Source organism: Melospiza georgiana, chromosome 6 (genome assembly GCF_028018845.1).
Source record: "Melospiza georgiana isolate bMelGeo1 chromosome 6, bMelGeo1.pri, whole genome shotgun sequence".
NCBI lineage: Eukaryota > Metazoa > Chordata > Aves > Passeriformes > Passerellidae > Melospiza > Melospiza georgiana.
In genome coordinates this window covers 5359004-5381897 of record NC_080435.1, presented here as the reverse complement: position 1 = coordinate 5381897, position 22894 = coordinate 5359004, and the positions used below count along the sequence as shown (strand labels likewise).

Here is a 22894-nt window from a genome sequence, read left to right as displayed (position 1 = left end):
ATCATGACTGGAACATGTGGCTTTTGGGCCATGAACATGGGGTACTGTCTGCTCTTGAGTTCTGTGTCTGTTCTCAGTTGTACAAATTACTCTCTTGCTGAAAAAAAAAACCCATTTATTTCTGTATTGTCATTGTTCAGAAGCAAACTGGTTAATACAAAATAGCATCTCTATCCTGTGGCCCTAAAACTCAATGACTGCTCCAAAGAATATGTGATGACTGTAGGTATAAAATGCTATCCCTGAAATTGGTGTAATTATTTCTGACTGGATTTGTTACAGGAAAAATACTATGCTGGATCCAACACCTTGAGGCTGTTGCAGCTTCATGCCCCAAATATGACGAGTAATAAGGCTGAAAATATATTGCTGGTAGCTACAAGCCCATAGAACACCTGCACACATGACATTTACATGTAAACATGGCTGGCCACACTAATCAGGCAGACATACACATACAGGAGCACAGCAGACACAGCCATATCCTGCTCCCTTCCCTAAGCAGGAGGAGGTCATACACATACATGCATATATATATGTGTGTGTATATATATTTATATGTATGGTAGGCACCCTTCAGCAGCAGAGTTTAGACACTGTTGGTTCCTGAATCCCAGTTTCCCTGGTTGCTGGCCTGTGGACACAGCAGCTCCAGGCCACAGTGCTGTTCCCAGTGCTGGCTGTCTCTCAGGTGGCTGAGACTGCCCTGCTTACATGGTGCCAACAACCTGCACATTAGAGACAGAGGTGTGCATCCATGTAGAGAGCTGGTGGCATTCCTCTGGGCCTCCATACACACCCACCTGTATTAATGTTTTGATGCATGTTTGTCAAGTTTCTTAAAAATCTATTTTCTTTAGTTCTGTGCTTCTGAGATAATTTTCTATAGCATAAACATACGCTGCCAAGAAATTTCCAAAGGGTGCTGACCTTTTGTAATGTTACTGTTCTTCTGCCCATTTTCAAATAAGACAAGATTGAGGGTGACAGAATGAGGAGCAGTCCTGACAAAGTTATAGTTTGTGGTGGGCAATGGTCAGTGCAAAATTTGGGAGTATGGGTGAGCCTGGACCTTGGTGTCACCCTGATGTCTTTGCCTTCTAGCACCATGTGTAAGTCTCTGTCGTTTCTTAGTAGACAGTGTTGTAAAATAAATAACCTTAATGGAAAAAGGGATGGGATGGAAGGCTTCATGGAGGTGTTTTTGCCCGCAGCCATGATGCATTTTGCTGTGAATTCCCTTAACGTTCAGAATTGTGTTTTAGTGGGCTTATTGTCAGAAGTGCCTGGTTTATAACATGTAATTAATTCCCTTGGTGTTTGTGAAGGCCTGCCAGGCTGGGCATGGGGCGGCAGCTGCGCGGCGCCGTGCTGTGCAGGCGGGGAGCTCTGTCGAGGCCGTGCCTGGGCTGGGCCGAGCCCGGGCTCTCCGTTTGTCAGCGCCTCGGTAACACCGCCCAGGGCCCGGCTCGGGGCCGCGGTGTGACCGGTCTGCCGTGGTCAGAGTCTGAGCCGCGCTTTGGCCGGTCAGCGAGAACTTGCCCGGACGATGGAAATAGCGCTGACTGCGTTGCTTGCTCAGCTGAGGGTTTCCGCGGGAGGTGGCCGGTTCCTGCCGGCGGCAGCGCTGCCAAGTGTGGAGAGGCGCGTTGCCGGCGCAGGGAGCGGTGCTCCTTTCCCGGAGGAGGCGGCCGCTGCCCTGGGCACGGGGACGGCGGGGCGGCGCCGCCCCGCTCGGCCCGCCGGGGGGCGCCGTGCGCCGCGGGCCTCGCGCGCACTCCCGACGCGGAGGGAGGCGGAGCCGCGCGACCGGAGCCCCGGGGCTTTCGACGGCCGCCGGTGCGCGAGCGATGCGCGAGCGCGCCCGTTCGAGAAGCTTCCCCGCGCGCGCGGCGCTGCGCGGGCCGGGCCGGGCCGGGCACCGGGCCCTGCGCTCGGCGCGGGCACGTGACGGGCAGGCGGGAGGGAGGGGGATGCCGGCCTGCCGTGCGCATGCGCGCGCTGCGGCGCCATGACGTCAGCACGGTGCGCACGCACGTTGTCCCCAGCTGGCGGACACACGGTCCGCGTGAGAAAGGAAGCGGGAGGCCGCGCGCGCTTCGCGCACGGTAACGACCGGGGAGCGGGGCCGCGCCGGGAGCAGCGGCCGCGTCGCGCGCGAACCCCGCGCGCCTCTGAGCGCGCCCGCCGCCCGCCGCCCGAACTGCGAAAATTGACACCAGGCGCGGGCACGAGGCGGCCGGGCCCGGGCCCGTCGGCCGCGCCCCGGCGGCCACGCGAGGCGCCGCTGCGCGCGGACCGCCTCGGGAGCGCCGGTGGCGCGCGCCCCGCCGGGCAGAGCCGCGCCGGGTCCCGGCAAAGAGCGGCGCGGTTTTCCCACGTGCGCTCGTTCCGCTGCCCTCAGCCAGCTGGCGCGGGCGCTCGTTCTGGCCCCCGCTGCTCCTGGGCGGCTGCCGCTCCCCGTCCCGAGGCTTCTGGCTGGGGTCCGTTCGGCGCGGCCGGGGAGGGCAGCGGGGTCGGGCGGGGGAGGAGGGCGTTCAAAGCGACAGGTGCTGCGCTCGGCCCGCAGCCGTGACGCCACCTGCCCGGGGCGGGGCCCCCGTCTATCGCCGCCGTTCCCGGGGCGGCCCCTCCTGCTGCCCGCTCGGTCGGTTGGTGTTAAACGGCTGCGCGGCGCGTGGGGTGTCCGCTGCCGTTGGGCGCGCGCCGTGGGGTCTCGGCGGCAGCGCGCGGCGGGTGGGGGCGGGCGGGGCAGCCCCGGGGCTCGCGCGCCGCCGGCGCTCCCCTTCCCTCGGCGCTTCCCGGGCCCGCCCGCCCCGGAGCGCCGTGCGCGGAGCCGCGTCCCGGTCGGCGCGTGGGGAATTGGGTTGGTTTGTTTACGTGAGAAGGACGCTTTGCATCTGATTGTCATCCTGCTTTTGGCGGGTCTTAGTGCGACTTGTGAGTGGTTTTGGCCGCTGCGCCCTGCGTGGACGCTGCTTCTCAATTACAAGGGCTCTGTGTAGAGAGGGGAAATCTCTGACGCTGTTCAGAACGTCAGCTTCCACAAATACACGTGTTTCCCCTGAAATATTGCATTAGAGTCTATGTGCTATAATAAAACAGGCTCCTGTGTGTCACCAATGTAATAAAATATATTAAATTGTTTTCTGGTAAGAGACTGTGCTAGCGCTGAAATAACGTAGATTTTGATTACTCTAATTGCCCATAATCACATTTTAACCACGCACGTTTTAGACTGACTGTGCGTGGTGCTTGTGGTAGAAATAGCTACTGCAGTACAACATAAGAACTTTGAGCGTTGGAGAACAGAAACTATTACTCTGTAGGTCTTCATATGCATAGAATTTCTGCTGAATGCATGGTTATTGAGCTTTTTTTTGTAATTTTTTTTCTGGTATGTCTTTAGTAAGATAATTTAGTCTAATAAATTTAAAGGATTCAAGTAAATGTAAAGCTACAGACATCCTGCATACGTTAAACCAGATCTGAAACCACTTTGATGGTGTGTTTCCTTTGTGAGCAAATGCAGTTTTGGTGCATACAGCACAGCATTAGTGTGATCTCACTTTCCAACTGTATGTTTACTGTACATATAAATGTGTTATATGTGTATGTGCAAAGTAAGCTGGTGGAAAATCATGTAAAACTTATGTGGTTCCTTTTTCACCACTCTGTGTATCTAAGATTTATTTCTATTCCATTCTTACAGGTGAATATGAAAGTGCTTGTGTCTTGGGGATAACCTTTTTCATTGCTGGGACTTGAGGTGTAATCTACTGAAAAAGCAGAGCAATATACTTGAACTCTTTTTGTATCCTGGACTCTGTTTAGGAGTCCTCAGTGGGTAGGTGGTTTGGGTATGTTTGTGAGGAAGGATTTCCTCTGCAAAGTTAAACTGAAAAACCAGACCTTGTAAATTCACAGGTATCAAAATCTGTGCAGAACAGTTTTGGTTTATTTCCTCCAATTTAAGTTTTACATTAGGTTTTAAAGTGTGATGTGTAAGGGGTAAAAATGGATCTGTCATATTTCCTACCTGTTAAGAACATTTATCATATGAATGATAAATAGGGTATAAATTGTCTCTTGAGCTTTGAGGTCATTTGCCACATGCATGTGACAGCTTGTTAGCACAGAGGGGTTTTTCCTCCTTCAGTACCCAGTCCTAACAAAATAAAGATGTCTTATTAAATATCCAGTTCACTTAAAACTTATGAATTAAGAGTTAATTCTCTTGAAAGAGATATGGTTGTTTTCCAAGCCATAGGATTATAGAACAGTTTTGGTTGGAAGGGACCTTAAGGGACACCTAGATCCAGCCTTCCTGTCATGGACAGGGACACCTTCTGTTAGACCAGGTTGCTAAAAGCCCCATCTCCATCCTGGTGTTGAACTCTTGCAGTGTTGAGGCATCCAAAGTTTCTCTGGATAACCTGTTGCAGTGCCTAACCACCCTTGTAGTAAAGAATTTATTTCTAATATCCAATCTAAATTTCTGTCTTTCATTTTGAAGCCATTTCCCCTTTTTCCGTCGCTGCCTTTGTGAAGGTCACTCTCTAGATTTGCTGTAGGTCGCTTTTAGGTACCTAGGCTGCAATTAAGAGGCTCCCCAGAGCCTCTTCCAGGCTGAACAGCCCCATCTCCCTCAGCCTTTCTTCACAGGAGAGGTGTTCTGTCCTTCTCAACATCTTTGTGCCCCTTCTCTAGATTTGCTCCAAAAGATCTGTGTCCTTCTTGTGCTGGGGACCCCAGAGCTGGATACAGCCCTCCAGGTGGGGTCTCAGCAAAGCAGAGCAGCGGGGCAGAATCCCATCCCTTGCCCTGCTGGCCATGCTGCTTTGGATACAACTATGCAAGTGGTTCTTCTCAGCAGGACTAGTCCATTTCTCCATCCCCCAGCCTGTGATTGATACTGGGGTTTGCCCCATGTCAGGTGTATCACCTTGCACTTGGACTTGTCAAATCTCTTATCAAGCTTGTCCAGGTCCATTTTGACATTCAGGCATGTTAGCTTCGCTTACCTTGCCAGTCTGGACCCACTTGTTGTGAATGTCCCCTGGGACTCAGAGCTGTTGATCATTACCCTCTGGATGGGACCATTGTACCAGTTTCTTATCCAGGGAATACACCACCCATCAGATCCATTTCTCTCCAGTTTAGAGAGGGGGACGTTTTCAAAGGCTTTATGGAAGCCCAGATAGACAACATCAGTAACTCTTCCACTGTCCACCAACACAGTCACTGTTGTAGAAGGCCACTGGGTTGGTCAAGCAGGACTTGTTCTTGGTGAAACTGCTGGCAAGTCACCTTTGTCCTCCATGGACCTTAACATCACTTCTAGGAGTATCTGTTCCACGATGTTCCCAGCCACAGACAGGTCGACAGGTCAGTAGTTCCCAGAATACTTCTGTCTTAAGAAGTAAAAAAATTTAAAAATGGGTGCAGTATTTCCCTTTTCCAGTCACCTGGCACTTCACCTGACTGCCATGACTTCTTGACTAATAAGGAAGGTGGCTTGGCACATCAGCCAGTTCCCTCAGGACTCTGGGGTGCATCTCAGCTTCTAGCAGTGGTGATTAACTCTGGTCTCCAGCTCCTACCAACTACATATTTGATGAGTCAATCATTTTTTTTGTCAGTGTTGTGTTCCTCATACAATAAGGATCAAAATACAAACATCTGGATGTGGAAATAGGATTTTTGTGTTACCAGAAGTGCATATTTTAAATTTTCACATAGAAAAATATACAGGCTAGTTGTAAAATGAAGTAGTTTATGATCTTTTGTTACAGTGTTGACATAATTCTTAACCTGGGAGGTAGACACACAGAAGTGGAGTTGTGTATATACAGATAAAAGTAACTTCTGTAGTTCCCTAAATAGTGATTATGCTAATCATTACAGTACAAATGTTTTCTTGTTTGATTTAAATTATTTCCATAATTGAGAAGATAAAGGGAGCTAAGGCTGCCCAATGCTTCACATTCATCCATTTAATCTTAGCTGCATGGTCTTTTGGGGTTAGTTTGTGGTTTTTTCCAGAGTTTATCCATTTGAAGTATTTTGTCCTTTCTTTCTCTCTCTGCCCTTGACAGACAGTTAGAAATTGCTGGAGAGTGTAAGCAAAGAAGTTCCAAACACACAAACTTCAACAATTTCAATAAAGAAATTAGAGAAAATGTTTTTAACATTTCTTTTTTCTTTCCTCCTTTACATTTTTGACAAGTTGTAGACCTCAGGGAACTCTTTCTATCTTTCTGACAAGACCTTTATCTTTGTGTCAGAAATGTGTCATTTGCTCTTCTGAAAACTTTTGCATGTTCTGCCTAATGTTGTGAAGTGAATGATCTGCAGACTAGAGGGAGTGTCTGAACAAAGTGCTTAGAAATACCAAGCAAAGCAAGGAGTTCTGTTGGGGCAAACCCTGTATGAAAAAGCAATTTAAAGGTGTCATAGCCCCCATGTCTATCAGGTCAGAATTGTATACACACATACAGCCTTGATGTGTTGGACCCTGTTTGTGCTCTGTTTTATAGTACTGCTTATCTTTTAAGTTTATAATGTGGAGAGCTATTGCAAAAAGGATGTCTTATGCTACTTAATTACTTTCTTAGACTGTATTGGAATAATTTTAACAGTGTTTTCTGTTTCTTCCAGAATGGTGATCACACGTAGAAGATTATCAGAACTCTGTAGAATTTGCATTTGGTTTGAGAGCTTGTGAAAGTGCTCGTCATGGAGAAACAGCAGATTGTCTTGGCCAGCCGGGACGGTGGGACTGTGTCTGGTGCAGCCCCTGCTTTCTTTGTCATCTTGAAACAACAGCAGGGAAATGGAAAAGCTGACCAAGGAATCCTAGTAGCAAACAGTGATGCTTGTGCTCTCGCCAGCAGTGTATCCATTCCAGTCAAACCCAGAGTGAAGACCTGCCTCCCAGCTGACTGTGTGTCAGGGGGCATCACTGTCACCCTGGATAACAACAGCATGTGGAATGAGTTCTACCATCGCAACACAGAGATGATCCTGACCAAGCAGGGGAGGCGGATGTTCCCGTACTGCCGGTACTGGATCACGGGGCTGAATTCCAGTCAGAAGTACATCCTGGTCATGGACATATCCCCCGTGGACAACCACCGATACAAATGGAACGGCCGTTGGTGGGAGCCCAGTGGGAGGGCAGAACCACATGTTCTAGGACGAGTGTTTATTCATCCAGAATCCCCTTCCACTGGCCAGTTCTGGATGCACCAGCCAGTATCCTTCTACAAACTTAAACTCACCAACAATACCCTGGACCAGGAGGGTCACATCATCCTGCATTCTATGCACCGATACCTGCCACGACTTCACCTGGTGCCTGCAAACAAAGCCACAGAAGTCATTCAGCTTAACGGCCCCGATGTCCATACATTTACCTTCCCACAGACAGAGTTCTTTGCAGTTACAGCCTACCAGAACATCCAGATTACCCAGCTGAAAATAGACTACAATCCTTTCGCTAAAGGCTTCAGAGATGATGGGCTGAATAGTCGGCCTCAGCGTGATGTGAAACAGAACAACAACTTAGAATTGGAAGGAGGTGCTGTTTTTAGCACTCCTAGCATTTGTGGTCACCCTGCTGAAGTTGATGCATTAGATGTGCATCAGAGAAGTTTAGATTCTTCATTCATTAGTCAAAATCCATCAGACACTGAGCTGGACAAAGAGTCCTTTAATGCTGAAGGAGACTTCTTGGGTCTCCTGGACAGTGACCTGCCTTCAGGTGTTATGCCAAAGCTGAAACAAGAAGTCTCTGAAAGGTGGGTTAGCGCTGCATTTTCAGTACAACTGCTGGTTAAGTGGGATGTTTTGTGAATAAATAACAGGATGCTCAGTGTAGAGGTTTGGTGCTAAAGGTTGCATGACCTGAAATGGCAGAACAGTTAATATTACTAAAAACTTATCTTTCCTCAGTCATAGTATCAGTCTTGACTTTCTAAGGTGTCTGGGGAATGCAAGAGTTCAGTATTATTTTCTGTGTTGCTTTAGTTCTCATTGTTAAGAAGCATTGAGGGATTTCACTTAACCCTCTTAGCATTTTAGGAAGCTAAATTAATTTTTTCAGAGTTTTAGACAGAGCATATTGCAGTCATTAAAACACTGCTTTTGCTTTTAGGGTTGCTCACCACATTGACATGCTGTCTATCTATAGCTTCAGTTTTCATCAATGAAAGTAATGGTGTGTGGGTATTTAGGTTGCATATGTGTAGGGATTGCTGCAAGGCAGTTGTAATTGGCAGCAAGCCACTGTTTTGTCAATAACCACTGCTTGGTGTGAATTCTTTTATTCCACAAAGGAGTGTGAGGTAGCCTGCCTGTTGGTAGTCAGTTGCCTCATATTTGCTCTGAGGTAAGGGAAGTACTTCAGAACAACTTGGTTTTTCTAAAGCAAGCCTGGCAAAACTATTATTTTACTGCACTTTTACTTAGTTTTGAAAATCCAAGCAATAGCATGGAGCAGACTTAGTGAATAGTTAATGTCCGTGTAGAGATACTTTGAATGATAAGAAATTATTTTAAAAAACACTGGGGTTTCTTTTCTGCCATGTTGGTTCATGTCAGTTTGTTAATAACAGGCTTAATCTGCCAAAGATTTAGTGACTGAAGCAACCTTTGTAGACCAGTACACAAGAAAATTATTTAACTGCAGGATATCAGGATGATGTTAATGGTGAAATTAGAGGTCAGTTCTTCCTGGAGAAAAGTTATATTTATGATGCAGTTATACAAAGGCTGTAATGCTGTACAACTGTATTACACAACTGCAGGGTGTTTTAGAGAGGACAGAGGTTTCCACTGTTTTTTTTTTTGTCTTGCAAGAAGGATCTCTTTTCCCTTTGGGTAACTGAAAAACTTCAAATTACAAAGTTATTCATACTTTGACACTTTATTGAATTTATTTGTAGTAATTCTTAGGAGTTTGGAGATTTAGAGTGCCCAAACCTTTCTTTTGCAGTATTTTCATGTGTCAGTCTGTTAGTAAAAAGATCTTAGAGACTTACTTTATTCTCAAAAAATGCTGTTCTATCCCAACTTAAATCTGAAAATACACAGATTACAGAAAAGATGGGCTTTTTTTAATTCATAAGAGCATGGAGAAAAGTTTAGATAATTTTGCATGTTAGAAGTAACACTCAGAAAATAATTATTGACAGCTTTATTTTGCTTTCATGATGATATTCATTTGCCTGCAGAGGGTCATTGAAGCAGATTTAGTTGAGAACTGTTTATTCCAAGGAATAAAAGATGTTTTAAGGACTCAGGGACCTTCCTTCAAAATAGGTGATGCACATTGACAGATTTAATTTCTTTTGATCCAGAGCACGTTAGATTCCTTCTCTGGTTTTGCCTCCAGGGTAACTGATCTCTGAAATATGCTAAAATCTGTGCAGTCTGGAAAACTGCAAAGTTTGTTTTCTGGCTTGGAAGCACCTGTCATTGATGAATAAGTGTTACCACTGTCCTAGAACTACTTTCAGGCATTGGCCAGCTTTTTGTTGTGTTTTTGTAATCTGTGTGAAAAAGTCAAATTCTTTACTTGGAAAGAGAAAATTGACCTTATCCAAAAAAATGGCAAAACTATCTTTATAAGGGCTGGAGGTTTTCAGAACATTTGTGCTCCTGTTTTATTCTGATCTGTTCACAGTGTTTTCATGCCCTATAATTGAGTTTAGAAGTATGTCAGCTTCCAAGGACAGCACTGAGTGTGTGACATTTTTCTTAATCAAACCAAACACATTAATATTTACAAATCAAGGCTGGGAAGTTGTGGGTTTTTTGTTTATTTGTTTGGGGGTTTTTGTTGTGTTGTATTTTTGGGGGGGTTTGGTGGGTTTTTTGTTTGTTTTGGGTTTTTGTTGTAGGCAGACTCTTAGTAGGTAGTACTTGATAGGAACAGTCTTGCTTTTAGGCAGGGTAGTGATTTCTGCTGAGCTTAGATTTGAGAAGCAAGTTGGGAACTGCTGCCTCTCAGACAATCCTCAAAAGAAGTGGAGTTCCTAGTGCTGTTGAGGGTGATACTTCCCACTCATACTCAATTCTTCTGACATTTTTTGATCATAGAACTATGTAAAAGCTTGCATATGTACCTAAGAGTAATTTGAATCCTGAGTTATTAGAGGACTTCAGAAATTAAGGACTGTTTTCTTTTGCAAGGTACTATGTGGGTTTTTCCCTTCTGCTTCTGTGGCCTGATAGTATGTTTAGTTTAATTAGGTGTGTTATAAAGGGAAAAAAAAAAGTTTGGGTTGTGGATACTTCAGTAGAAGTGCTTAACTGTGGATGTACTTAGATGTTTAGGCCATGGGACAAACAAACTTTACTAATTCATAAGTCTTACAGGCTTATGTACTCCTTCTCTTTTCCAAGGTCTTTTGAATTTTCTTCTTCAAAAATAAAAAAATCTGTGGGATTTTTAATGCTCCATTAGTCTTGTTGATCTAATTTAGTTGTCTTGTGTTTAGTCTTGATAGTTTGAGTGTTTTTCCTTTCTTGCCCTTCTTTTTTGGGGAAAAAGGCAAGTGGTTATCCTTCAAACCTCTGCCATAGTTTGCTAGATTAATTGCACAAGAAATCAGATTCCCTTTCCAACTCCTTCCCAGTGTAATTTAAAATGATGTACCAAAAAAAAAAAAGTATCTTAGTACTTTTCAAAAAATGAGCAGCTTAGTGGATTTTAATCTGGAAAAAGCCAATAAGGCAGTCTGTCTGCTTTTGTTATATTGCAAGGGTGCCAAATACATTACTTGGACTATAAGAAAGTTGGTTTGAATATGCAGTGTTCCCTACCAGGTAAAGAAAGAGCTAGTTTAGACACTATTTCAACATTTTTACCTGATCTTAGATTGAAGATTTTGAGAGGACAAACTTCCTTGATTCATCTTCCCATAATTAGAGGAAGAGAAGTTTCTGTGACACTTAGGTTGCATGTAACTTCAGAAACTAAGGCCAGATGAAATTGCTTCAGTGCTTGGAGAGCAACATTTTTATTCTTTGCAAAGTTGGTTATTGCATCAGAATTTTAAAACAGGATTTTGTGCTAATGCTTTATCTTCTCATGCATATACATGCATGGGTCATACCTCACTCTTGTCACCACTGGCTTATGGTTGCATTATCCAGAATAAAACAATATTTGGGTCTAGAAGTTTCAGTTTTACAGCAGGGCTTTTTAGTTCCAGATATCAAATAGAAATCCTGGCCTGCAAGTTTGTTAGGGTTTTTTGCCTCTTGATTTTCAAGAATTTTAAATTAGCAGAGCAGATGAGTCTTAATAATATTAATTTTAATTGTGGTTGAGCTTTGCTGAATCAACCTCTTAGTTTAGTATTGTGCCAGGATTTTCAGCTGCCAGTAATTTATGAGTAGTCTGTCTTTTCATTTCTTTCACAGTAACTCACTGACCCAGAAAGGCTTTTTAATCTTACGTTTCACATTATTAATTACATGAAAGTTAGGAAATTTTTAATAGGAAACTCATTGTCCAGAGAAAACAGTAGACAAAACAGGACTGGTATTCCAGTCTCCTGCTCCTGCTGTTCTCTCAGGAGTAGTATTTTTGCTTTGAGCTTAATAATGGTTACTTAGTGTCCTTATGAGTTGCATCAAATTTTCTAGGTAGCTTCACTTAGAGTTTCAGATGTAAATATATACATTTGTAACTTGACTGCCAGCTTCCTGTTTTAATACTGCAGTGTTTCTCCATAAAGGGAATACTCCCAGCTCTGTGTTGAGATTCTTGTGTGTCCCAGCTCTTCCCCCTGAAGTATGTCCTCAGTCTACACAAGAAGGAAGCAGCTTCTTCCTCCACTTCTTTTTCCCTTTCTCAGTCCCAGCTGTGGGTTCAACTGGGCTCAGCACCTCTTTAAAGGGGTAGGGATGGATAATGTTAACCTAATAGACACACATACATATATACTTCCAGTATATATAAAGCAATATTTACTCTCTATATAATATATTAGTGCTACAATTGCATTAAATTTTACTTGACATTGTTGTCATTAACAAATAATTTTACTTTTAATAACACAAAGTTGACAATAATAATTTAATATATAATTAAATTATACATAGTGTATAATATAATAAGTAATAAGGTATTATTTGAATACTATGTGATACATTGAGTAAATAAATTCTGACCTTTTTTTCCTGAGTTTTATTCTGGGTATGAATTTCTGGCTTCATACGTTAGCATTTTTTTCTTATGACAAGGAGCCAGGTTCTGATACACTAAAGAAGACTGGTGACTGTAGTTCTTTGACTGATCTGTCTGGCCCTCAAAGAATCCCATTATGAGCTGCCTGTACTGTTAGTCTTCAGTATCTAATGCATGGTATTTTGAATTCTGGTTAGGGTAGGATTCAGACCTAGTGGAAAATGCAGCAGAATTCAGTAGGATATTAGTATTTTGTAAGTATTCAAACAACAGTTGAATTCAGCACTTGTCTGCATATGGCTTCAGGGTGCATTAATTAAAATTTTGGTGCTTTAAGGGCTCACTTGGCTTCTTGCTTGCAAGCATAATGGCTTTAGTGTCTTAATGAGATACACAGCAAACTAAGGCTGCTTCTGAGCATTTCAAATATGACAGCTTAGCATGAGTTCATGTTGAGTAAAAGAGGAAAAAGGGTAAATGTCACCCTGATATTAGTAGGGAAGGAAGTTGTGCTGCTGCCTTCAGATAAGAAGTTGGATTGTTGTTAATAATGGCAGTTTCTTGGGGCTTCTTGAGTATTTCTAAAAGTGTAAGCTTGAATATGACAGCTTATTTAGCAGACATATCTGGGAACGTTTTAGAGGCCTTTTACAATATAACCAGGAATTATGAGAGGTGGTGCAATTTTGGTAAAGGAGATTTGATAAAATAAAAATCTTATGTTGTATTTTGGTTTTGTCCCTTCTCTCCCACCCCAGTCCCATTGCTAGCAGTTATGAGAGCATTTCCCGTGTGGCATCTCCATTGGACCCAAATGGACAATTTAATGTAGTTATTAAAGAGGAGCCAGTAGATGACTATGACTATGAGTCAAATATTTGCACACAAGGAATAACTGTGAAACAGGAAGACACAGATGAAGAAACTGATGAATATTCCAACACTGATGATGACGATCCCATTGTACAAAAACACCTAATGAGACGCCGTGAAACAGATGGAACTGATGGAGAATTCACATCTAGGAAGCGTATGCTAACCAGTCCTTCAGGTGTTGCCAAAGCAAAAATGTTAAAACTGGATAGTGGTAAGATGCCTGTGGTCTATTTGGAGCCTTGTACAGTCACAAAAAGCACAGTGAAGATATCTGAGCTGCCTCAGACCATGCTTTCCTCTTGCAAGAAGGATAAATCCCCTTTGGGTGCGGTCCTGGATTCCATGCCCGTGTGTTTTGAAAATCACAAAGACTCTTGCTCAGGCACAGTCACTGGGCCTGAGGAGTTAGTTATGAAGAAAGAATCTCCTGGGAGTAAGATATCACAGAAATACTGTTCAGTCAGAGAGGCCCAGTGGGCTCTATCCAAATTACCTAATTTTAATCTCAGGGGCTCAGTAAATTGTGATTATCCAGACAAAGAGGTCTGTGGCAGAAAAAGGCCTGGCATACTGAAGAATGCTATGTCCCTCAAAGGCTCTGGTAACAATCAAAGCACTCTATCATCAGCTACAAATAAAAGAGGAAGGCCCCGGAAACTGAAAATTTCCAAGGCTGGTCGACCACCTAAAGGTATAGGGAAAAATGTAGTAGCCAGCAAGAACACTTCTCTGGGGCCTGGGAATATCCTTCCAGATGTTAAACCGGACCTTGAAGATGTTGATGGTGTTCTTTTCGTGTCCTTTGCATCAAAGGTAAAACCTCATTGTTGTGGAGTAAAATTCAAAAATTTGCTGTTCAGTTGTAAAGCCTATGTGCTTACAACTGAAGTTGTGTTTTCTTTTAAACTGAGTTTAGAGTTTTGTGACCTCTTTGCAAATCTGTTCTTCATAACATGGTGTTACTTCTTGCAGCTTAGGGAAAAGTAGAGGGATCTAGAGTTCTGTATAAAGGAATGCATACTTGTTTATGAAACAGTCCCATGTTTTGAATAATTTTGGTAATATTTGATGTGATCTACTTTGCATCTAAGTGTTTCAAGGTATCTTAACTTACTCAAGGCTCTTCATATATGTAGGAAGCTCTTGACATTAACACTGTTGATAGAGCTGGTGGAGAAGAGTCTCAGAATCTTCAGGCTCCCCTGTTGACTACAAGTGATCCAGGTACATTTTTCTCCTTTTTTTGTGAGTGGCTCTTTCCTGCAATAAGGGAATTTGTAAAGACACACTGAAAAAATTAATAATTAGGTCAGGTTTTTTGCATGGCAAATGTTTTTTATATGTTCTCTTATTTTTTTGAGTAGATTGTCAAGCAAGAATACAAGTATTAGAAAAGGAGCTGATGGAAGAGCTGAAGACCTTGAGGCATAAACAAGTAATACATCCTAGCCTTCAGGAAGGTAAGTGGTCATGTACATGCTGATAAGCCTGATTGGTCATTGCACTTAGTCATACTTAGCTGATGATTTCCTACTGGTGCCAACACTGTGCATTCCTGATATGGCTGGGCCCTGGATTCTCATCTGCACACGTTTTTGTTGCAAGCTAGAAAATGTGGAGGTGGCAAAAGGTGACTCCTAAATCTCCCAACAGGAGAGCAGGAGTCTGCATGTTTTGTGCCTCTTGCAGAAGTTGCTGAGCCTTTTGATGGTGCCTGTTTTGTAATGACCTAAACCTGGTTGAAAGCAGTTAGAGTTGGTTTTACTCCTTCATAAAAGTAGGCATTTCTTGGTGAGTAGAAGAGCTAGAGATCCAGCAACACTTAACCAAGACTACTTTTACTGTGATTTGACTCCTTATTTCTATGAGTCCCTATTTATCCACTTCACTAGCCATGTTAAAGGGCCAAGCAAGGTACTTGTAGTTTGTGATCTTCTGTTTATATGCAGTTATTCTGAGGTAGATGGAGGAAAAAACAAGGATCCACAGAGTGGAACTTCATGTTCTCTCTTCTTAGGATGATGAAAGACAACAGTAATGGTAGTCCTGAGACCAATGACGTTAACGTTGGCAGCAGAGCATGTGATGAAATTATTGATACACGTGGAAACATTGTACTGCATACTCCTGAGGTTGTGCCCTGAATGTTTCAAACACATAACTGTAACACTGTAGGGATTGAGTCTCCAAATACTGATCTTGGCTCTGATAGGAGCTGTTCTGGGCCCTCACAGAGCTTCTGTGGTGAAGAACATTAGACTGTCTTGAATGGTTTATGCATGGTGTGTGATTAGAACTAGCAATGTTGAGCCATTTTAGGATTTTATTGTGGACCTCCTAGGTGTTACTTTTACCCAAAAAAGTATAAAATTACAGTGTCTTGGCAACCATGTGGTACATTGGCAGCTACAGCACTTCTGAGGGCTTTTACTCATGAGATGATCTTGCAGCTGGGAACATATACAACCCACGTGCTTTTTCTCCAGCTGAAGTCTGAGGTGCCTTCTGAAGGGCTTTGAGCAGTTCACAGATACTACAAAATGGACAAGAAATGTCAAGCATTAGGCTAAGAAAAAGACATCTGAAGAATTTTGATTTTCTTGAGTGGTAATGACCATCATTTCCATCATGTTGGATGGTAATCTGCTGAGCTTGTTAAATAGTGAAATTGCAATTCAGCAATGATGGAGGTAAACCACAGCTTCTAAGTTTTAGAGGGAAAAGAAGACACAGGAAAACAGGAAAGCAAGAGCATTACTACAATAGATGCAATCTGATTGGGCTGTGAAGTGAATTACACTATGAATACTCTTGTTGTTTGACTTCATTATCATTAACATTATCCATCCCTACCCCTTTAAAGAAGTGCTAAGCCCAGCTGAACCCACAGCTGGGACTGAGAAAGGGAAAAAGAAGTGGAGGAAGAAGCTGCTTCCTTCTGGTGTAGACTGAGGACATACTGCTGCATGTGGACAAGGAACCAGACTTTCTCCAGACTGCTTTCACCTTCCAAATAATTACAGATCTCTTGCCTTGCAGACTTGAGATCCTGGAAGGAACAGACGTAGCAGTTTTGATGTTAACTCTGTTTTGATTCTCAACAGTGTAGTTGAGAAGTTTAAGATTCTGTTTGAGATTCACTGATGAAATGTTGGAGCTGTACCTGAACCCTACAATTGCTCTTGATCTGTGATGTTAATAAGAGGCTGATGGAGGCTGTATAGATTTTAGAGACACCGGAATTGCAGGATGCTTCAGAAAGAAGGGAATCCAACTTTAAGGTGTTAAAAGGAAAGTTCCTGCTGGAGCACTGCAGTGCTATGGGATGCTTCTTTTAACTGGGCTGATTTGAATCCCTGACTATATTCTTGAAAATTGAAGGCACTGTTGTCATGTTACCTATTTCAGGTTAATCAGCTGCAGCTGATGAAGATGAGAAAGTTCTTATAGTTCTTCTTTTCTACTGTTTGCTTACAGCAACTGGAATTTAGCAGTGCTCTGGAAGTGATAGAAATTTTGAGAAGTGATTATTCACCTGTTGTGTATGGTGATGTCTTTATTGACATAATGCTTAACTGCTACCATTTGTTCTCCTCTGGCTGCCTGCTCCTGGCTGCAGTCATTCCATTTTGCACTTCTTGGGCTCATCCTCGTGGGCTTTGTCTTGGGTGTTTTTTACTTCGTGATCCTAAACTGAAAAAATAGATTTTCTGCATGTGTGATGTTCTTATTTTTGTTTTAAGGGTAAAACAAAGATAGGCTTACTTTTGCAGGTGGAAAAAAGGAGAGTAAAGAAAAATAAACTCTGTACTCTTTAAATTTTATTTGAATAGAAAAAAATAAATTAATGGCATCTTGACCCTTGTCAGTCGACATATTTTGATACAAAACACGAGACTGACTTACTTCTTGTTTTCCCTATGTAGATATGAAAATTACATCTCAGTAGACTGCCTGTGATAACAGTATCTGTTTAAATAACCGTGCTTGAGATTTGTTTCATGTCAATTGTTTTCAGGCTGCTAGTAATCTGGTCACTGTGTTTCCACTTGTGAGCATAAATGTGTACGGCCAGCACAAGGTTTCTGCTGTATGTGCAAATATAACTTTGTTTCTTGAGCCTTGTCAAGCCCTACATTCTCAGTTTCAAGGTGCATGCATTTAATGTATTCATTTCAAACTTGTGGGCAACAGCAGCAACATTTGAAAGTTTCTATAGCTAAAAGTCAAAATAGAAGTTCTCAGCTCCCAACTGTGAGCTGAATTTTATTGTCAATGGTTTCTTGAATTCAGTATAACAATATTTCCTGAAAAGGTACAACATCAATTTTCCTAGCTTATACTTTTCTCATCACTTCTGTATCTATATTATTTCTGCCATTGACAAAAATAGCTTTTATTAGCAATTAAATCTTTCAGTATGACTATTGGGGGTTGTTAATGAAGGAACATGTTGATGCTGCCACAAATGATTCAGTGCCTTTAACAACACAGATTGTTTAGTTTCTTTATAGCCATTTTTCCCCATTTCAGGACCAGGTGGGTCCTGAAATCGCTGCCTAAACTCATATCACAGCAGTCAAACACACACACATTCTTCAGAGCTAAAATGTGGTTTCTTGTCTCTTATTGCTGGTTGAAGCTGATGTATGTGTGATGTATGTTCTTGCTCGAGTTTAGCTCAATACAAAAGGGGATGTGTAAGTACTGCTGGCAGGCTTGGTAACTTAGGGATATGAACTATCAGTCAGCTGGGTTGGCTTCAGAGAGTAACTCTAGCCTTCAAAGGTGTAAATGGTGCTGATTTATTCAGAAAAACAGATAGAGAGTTTTATTATGAGATTTTTTACAGCACTGGCACAGTGGTTAATAAATTTCTGTGAAAACTTCAGTAGCAGTCAAAAAATGATGAAAAGTAATTCAGTTTTTTTCTCAAATTCCCATTGTGTAAAATTTCTTTAATTTATACCTGCTGTAAATCCAATGTAAGTAACTGTTATGGCAGTAATGCTTTTTTCAAGTCTCTTAAAATGGTGGGGAAATGCCAGAAAAGCCCATGGTCACTGAACGGTTAATCTTTTAGTGAATATCTTGATTTTTTTTTTTTTGTAACATCTTGCTTCCTTGAGACATTTACTGTTACTTATTTCTTGTAGTGGGACTGAAGTTGAATTCTGTGGACCCAACAATGAGCATTGATTTGAAATACTTGGGTGTGCAACTTCCTCTCTCGTATTCAAATTACTCTCTGTGGAGCTATCCAGGTACCAATCCCAATTCTCCAGGTGGGTGGAATATGAATTTGCTGTAATCTCAAGTGCCACCTTTTTATTATCAATGAGGAGAGAATGGCTATTTAGTTCAACTTGGTATCTAAAGAGATGAAAATGATACTAAAATGACAAAATAGGAGAACTTCTGTAGATCATTTTGTGGTTACTGGGCAAGGAGTCCTGAGTAATTGTGGTTGAATTATTTTGAGGGTTCCCGTTTTGTGATGGTTGTGATCCAGTAATAGCATCTGTCTGTTTTATACTGACCTCTCAAATTGCTCAGAAAAAGATTAAGCAATCTGAATTTGTCTGATAGTGCTCACATAGCAAACAAAAAAAAGTTGTCTTTAACGGAGTTGAGTATCTGAATTTTCCAGAAGAAGGCCTTGAGATGCCACATGGGGCCTACCCTATAACTTCATGATAATTATTTATTACAAAAGTTGTGACTGATTGTTCTTTTAAAAATTTGCTTGGTATCCAAAGAAGTACATTTCTCATACTGTGAATCATACTGTGACTGTGGTTCTCGTACTGTTGGTAGGTACTGTAGTCAATAGTGACTGGATGGGCAAAGTGCAGCTTATCTTATATGCTCATCTTCTACTTAACTGTTTCTCCCACTGTAGTATTCTGATTACTTAATGTCTTTCTTAATCTACTGCTTTTAGGAGCTGGTAGAGGCAGACATTGAATTTCAGATTGTTTACACTGCAGGAGAGGAAGATTCAGTTCAGAAGACCTCAGTCAATTTAGTGTCAAATGCAATTATTTCTAACCTAAGAATATGTTAAATGGCCACACAGATCCCTGTTAGTACCTTTACATTCCATCTTAGCTCCCACAGATGATGCTAACTTGACAGAGAGGTAACTGCCTTTTGTGGTTATTCACTGGCCATGCCCCTAATAGATACTCATCTGAATTTGACAGAGCAGTGAACATTAAATGAAGTTTCTGCAGGTGTTATAAAAGCCATTGGCCCAGCTGAGAGGAGAGAATCAAATTACTTTTCTTGCTGTGTGAGGCTGTAGTATGAGCTCAAAACCTGCCTCTTCCCTTTTAGCCTGCTAATTAGTTGATTGGCCCATTAGACTTTCAGAGCCAACTGCTTTTGCTCAATGCCAAGGAGACCAAAACAGAAAATAAAGGAAACACTTTATGTGTGAGCTTGCAGATGCTTGGCCATAGAGCAGAACTCTACAGGGAATTTGGCCTTCTCTTAAGTATTCTGTTAACTAAAAAAAAAAAAACAAATAGAAAAAATTAGGTTGCTTCAAATATTTTGATTTTGCTACTGTTCACCTATCCCTGAAAAGGAAGAAGCAGAGTTTGCTAAGACACTGATGCAATTAAACTTGGTTCATAAACTGAGGCTAACTTTCTTCTTTTCCAGATACTGGATTTTCTTTTGTTTCCAGGACAGGAAAGACAAATGATTTCACAAAAATCAAAGGCTGGCGAGGGAAACTTCATGGTGCTTCTAGAAATGAAGGTAAAAAAAAATGTAAAAAGAGAGAGATCAATGTACATATTTCCAACATGTGGCCATTTTCCTGACCTTTCATGGACCTTGCTGTTTGGTATTTGTGTCTTAGTAAGAGATATATTTTTTTATATTGAGACTGTTACGATTAAAGAATTTTTTAGTACTGGTTTCATAGTCAGAATAGAGATTAATGAGGGAAGAGAGAAACTTTGCTTTTTCTTTATTAAATTTCCTTTATATTGACCCATGAAATTTTTTGCAGCTTACTTTTAACTCCCCCATTCTGCTGAGAAGCTGAGTGATAGACTGGCTTGGCAGACACCTGGAGTCCAGCCAAGGCCAGCCCACCACAAATGCAGGTGTAAGATCTCCACAAAAACAATTGTGCAGGCTGCTGGTTGTATTTCAGAATGGATTATATTTGGTGTACCTATATTATATACTATACTTGTGGAAAGTGCATTTTTTAGAGCTGTATTTATGTATCCTACCATGTTTGATTATTATAAAATTTAACTTCAGCAGGTAAAAGTACTCTCCATTTATTTAGGTGGCAGTTCAGAAGGTTCATTGAAGAATCGCTCAGCGTTCTGTAGTGACAAGCTGGATGAGTACCTGGAAAATGAAGGGAAATTGATGGAAACAAGTATGGGATTCTCTTCTGACACTCCCACTTCTCCTGTGGTATATCAGCTTCCCACTAAGAGCACTAGCTATGTTCGAACACTCGACAGTGTTTTAAAGAAGCAGTCCACTGTAATTCCATCAACATCTTACACATTGAAGCCTGTTCCTCCATCATCTACCTCTAGGAAAACAAAGACTCAAACCAGACAGACATCTACAAACAGTAAAACAAAATCACCTTACAAACCTATTTTGCCTTCACCTTTTCCTCCAAAGCAGAAGCAGAACTTGCCAGTGTCTGGGGAGAAGTCTGCTAAGCCTGCTAGCAGTTTGAGTAACCAAGCAGAAAGTTTTGTGCTGCCAGCTGTGGATGAAAATACATTACCAAAACAGATCAGTTTGCGTCAAGCACCACAGCATCACCAAGCACCTCGTCCACCAGGTTTGTCTAAATCTCAAGTGAAGTTAATGGACTTGGAAGACTGTGCTCTCTGGGATGGGAAACCACGGACCTATATTACAGAAGAGCGAGCAGACATCTCTTTGGTAACCCTGCTTACAGCTCAGGTACATCTGTAATAGTTTCTTTCTTATCTGTGCTATTGCTTTTCTTAATCTGTCCACTAAGGGATGTTGCATAGTGATGCAGAAAATAGGACTGAAGCTTCTAAGGATCATGATAAAGCATGAGATTCCTTTGTGGTGTGTCTTTGCAGTGAAACTTGAGGGGTGCTGAATTAGCAGTATGGGAAAAAGCTAATTGTGATAATAGTGTGTTGATACAAATTATTAATAATTTGAACTGTTTAAAATTCTCACCACTGAAATTTGAGTTAAAACAATTCTTATTCAGTAACTGCATTTCCTTGCTATTTTCATTTTGATGTTTTCAGTTGAGCTAACCACAAGAAAATCCTGGTCATGTAACCTGGTTGTCCCATGATAACTTTTGCTTTTTTCACATCCTGCTTATTATCAGGATGGTTTTGCTGTCTCCAGTTGCCTCTCAAAAACCTTCAAATCGAAACTCTGTTCTGTGGGGATTTTGGGGTTTTTGTGGTATAGACAACAAGTTTTTGTACATAAACAATGTAGCTCGAGGCATTTTCTAAATGAACTTTGAATAGCAATTTTCCATATACTTGATTGCATTTTACTAAAATATTCCTCTTTTGAAAGTTTGAAGTTTATGCTTCTTTTAAAACTTTTTTTTAGGCATCTCTTAAAAGCAAACCTATCCACAAGATAATAAGACGACGAGCACCTCCTTGCAACAATGATTTCTGCCGACTGGGTTGCATATGTGCCAGCCTGGCCCTGGAGAAACGTCAGCCCACCCACTGCCGCAGGCCAGACTGCATGTTTGGCTGTACCTGCCTCAAGAGAAGGGTCTTGCTGGTGAAGGGAGGATCAAAGCATAAGAAAATGATGAAAAAGGCTGTGCGTGGAAGTCTTGTGCTGTTTGGAACACAAGGACAACAGCAAGAGGATGAAGATGGGGAAGAAGAGGGTGATGGGGAAGAAGAGGAGATGAAGCAGAAGGATAGGAAGAAGAGAAAAAGGGTGGAATACAGTGAGTATTGGTGGAGATTACGTACAGCAAAGCACCAAACTTCATGGGCATTTTTTCTTAGGATGTAGTAGTGATGCCATTTCTAAATCCTGTCGACGGAAGGAGACCAGGACATCAATTAGATCATCACAGGCCCAATTTTATTGATCAGTACAGCAGGTTAAATACAGTTCATAATGAGCTTCATACATATTGCAAAAGTTGAGCTCAGGATTGGTTAGTTACATATCAGCAACTACGCCTACTTGTGCATTCTTATGGTTATACTTTTGATACTTTCTACATATTCTCAGGAAGAATCTCTCTTCCCTATCCTCATGTTGTGGCAAGGGCATTCTGTCCTTGCCTGTCATTGGTCACTGACTGCTGACTTCTCTTTTCAGCTTACTGACTGCTGACTTCCCTCTCTCAGTTTAACCAGTGGCATTATGTCAGTATGGCCTTTCTCAGCTAACCAACTATTAATAAATCTCTCCACAAATCCTGCTTACTTACAGAAAACAATATCTTTTTTCTTTTTAATTCTTACTTATGTGATCAGCATTTTGGGCACTGTGTCGTTATTTATTGAATCAAATGGTTGGAGTTTCTTCTTGGTAGTTTAAACTCCTGTTCAACTCTCCAAATGTCTTTAAAAAGACTATGATGGATATGGGATAATTACTGCTGTCATTGTTGGTAATGTTCACTGTAACAGTGCAGTTATCTTTCCTTGTGAACAAGTCATTAGAGCTGCATTTTCAGTTGCTGTATATGGCTGGACTTCCTTGGAAGTATAGCTATTTGTGGTAATTTCAGATCTGGCCTAAGGTATGCTCAGAAAACCAAATTGGTAGAAACTGCCTGTGAATTTA

The 22894-nt window shown here is 41.9% G+C and overlaps 1 protein-coding gene across 5 annotated transcripts in view; it reads left to right on the top strand.

Annotated features, from left to right (window-relative positions):
• MGA (MAX dimerization protein MGA) overlaps positions 1-22894 on the top strand; it is a 59191-nt gene that overhangs the window by 5184 nt on the left and 31113 nt on the right. For 3 of the 5 annotated variants that reach the window (XM_058025560.1, XM_058025564.1, XM_058025563.1), the window contains 8 exons: positions 6661-7802; positions 12961-13891; positions 14215-14302; positions 14443-14538; positions 18235-18363; positions 19748-19846; positions 20391-21034; positions 21683-22040. In XM_058025560.1, coding sequence (XP_057881543.1) covers positions 6739-7802; positions 12961-13891; positions 14215-14302; positions 14443-14538; positions 18235-18363; positions 19748-19846; positions 20391-21034; positions 21683-22040 — 3409 coding nt within the window. In that variant the 5' untranslated portion in view covers positions 6661-6738. Of the gene's footprint in view, positions 1-2021; positions 2109-6660; positions 7803-12960; positions 13892-14214; positions 14303-14442; positions 14539-18234; positions 18364-19747; positions 19847-20390; positions 21035-21682; positions 22041-22894 lie in introns of those variants that run through there. The other 2 variants (XM_058025561.1, XM_058025562.1) reach the window with 2 other exon arrangements.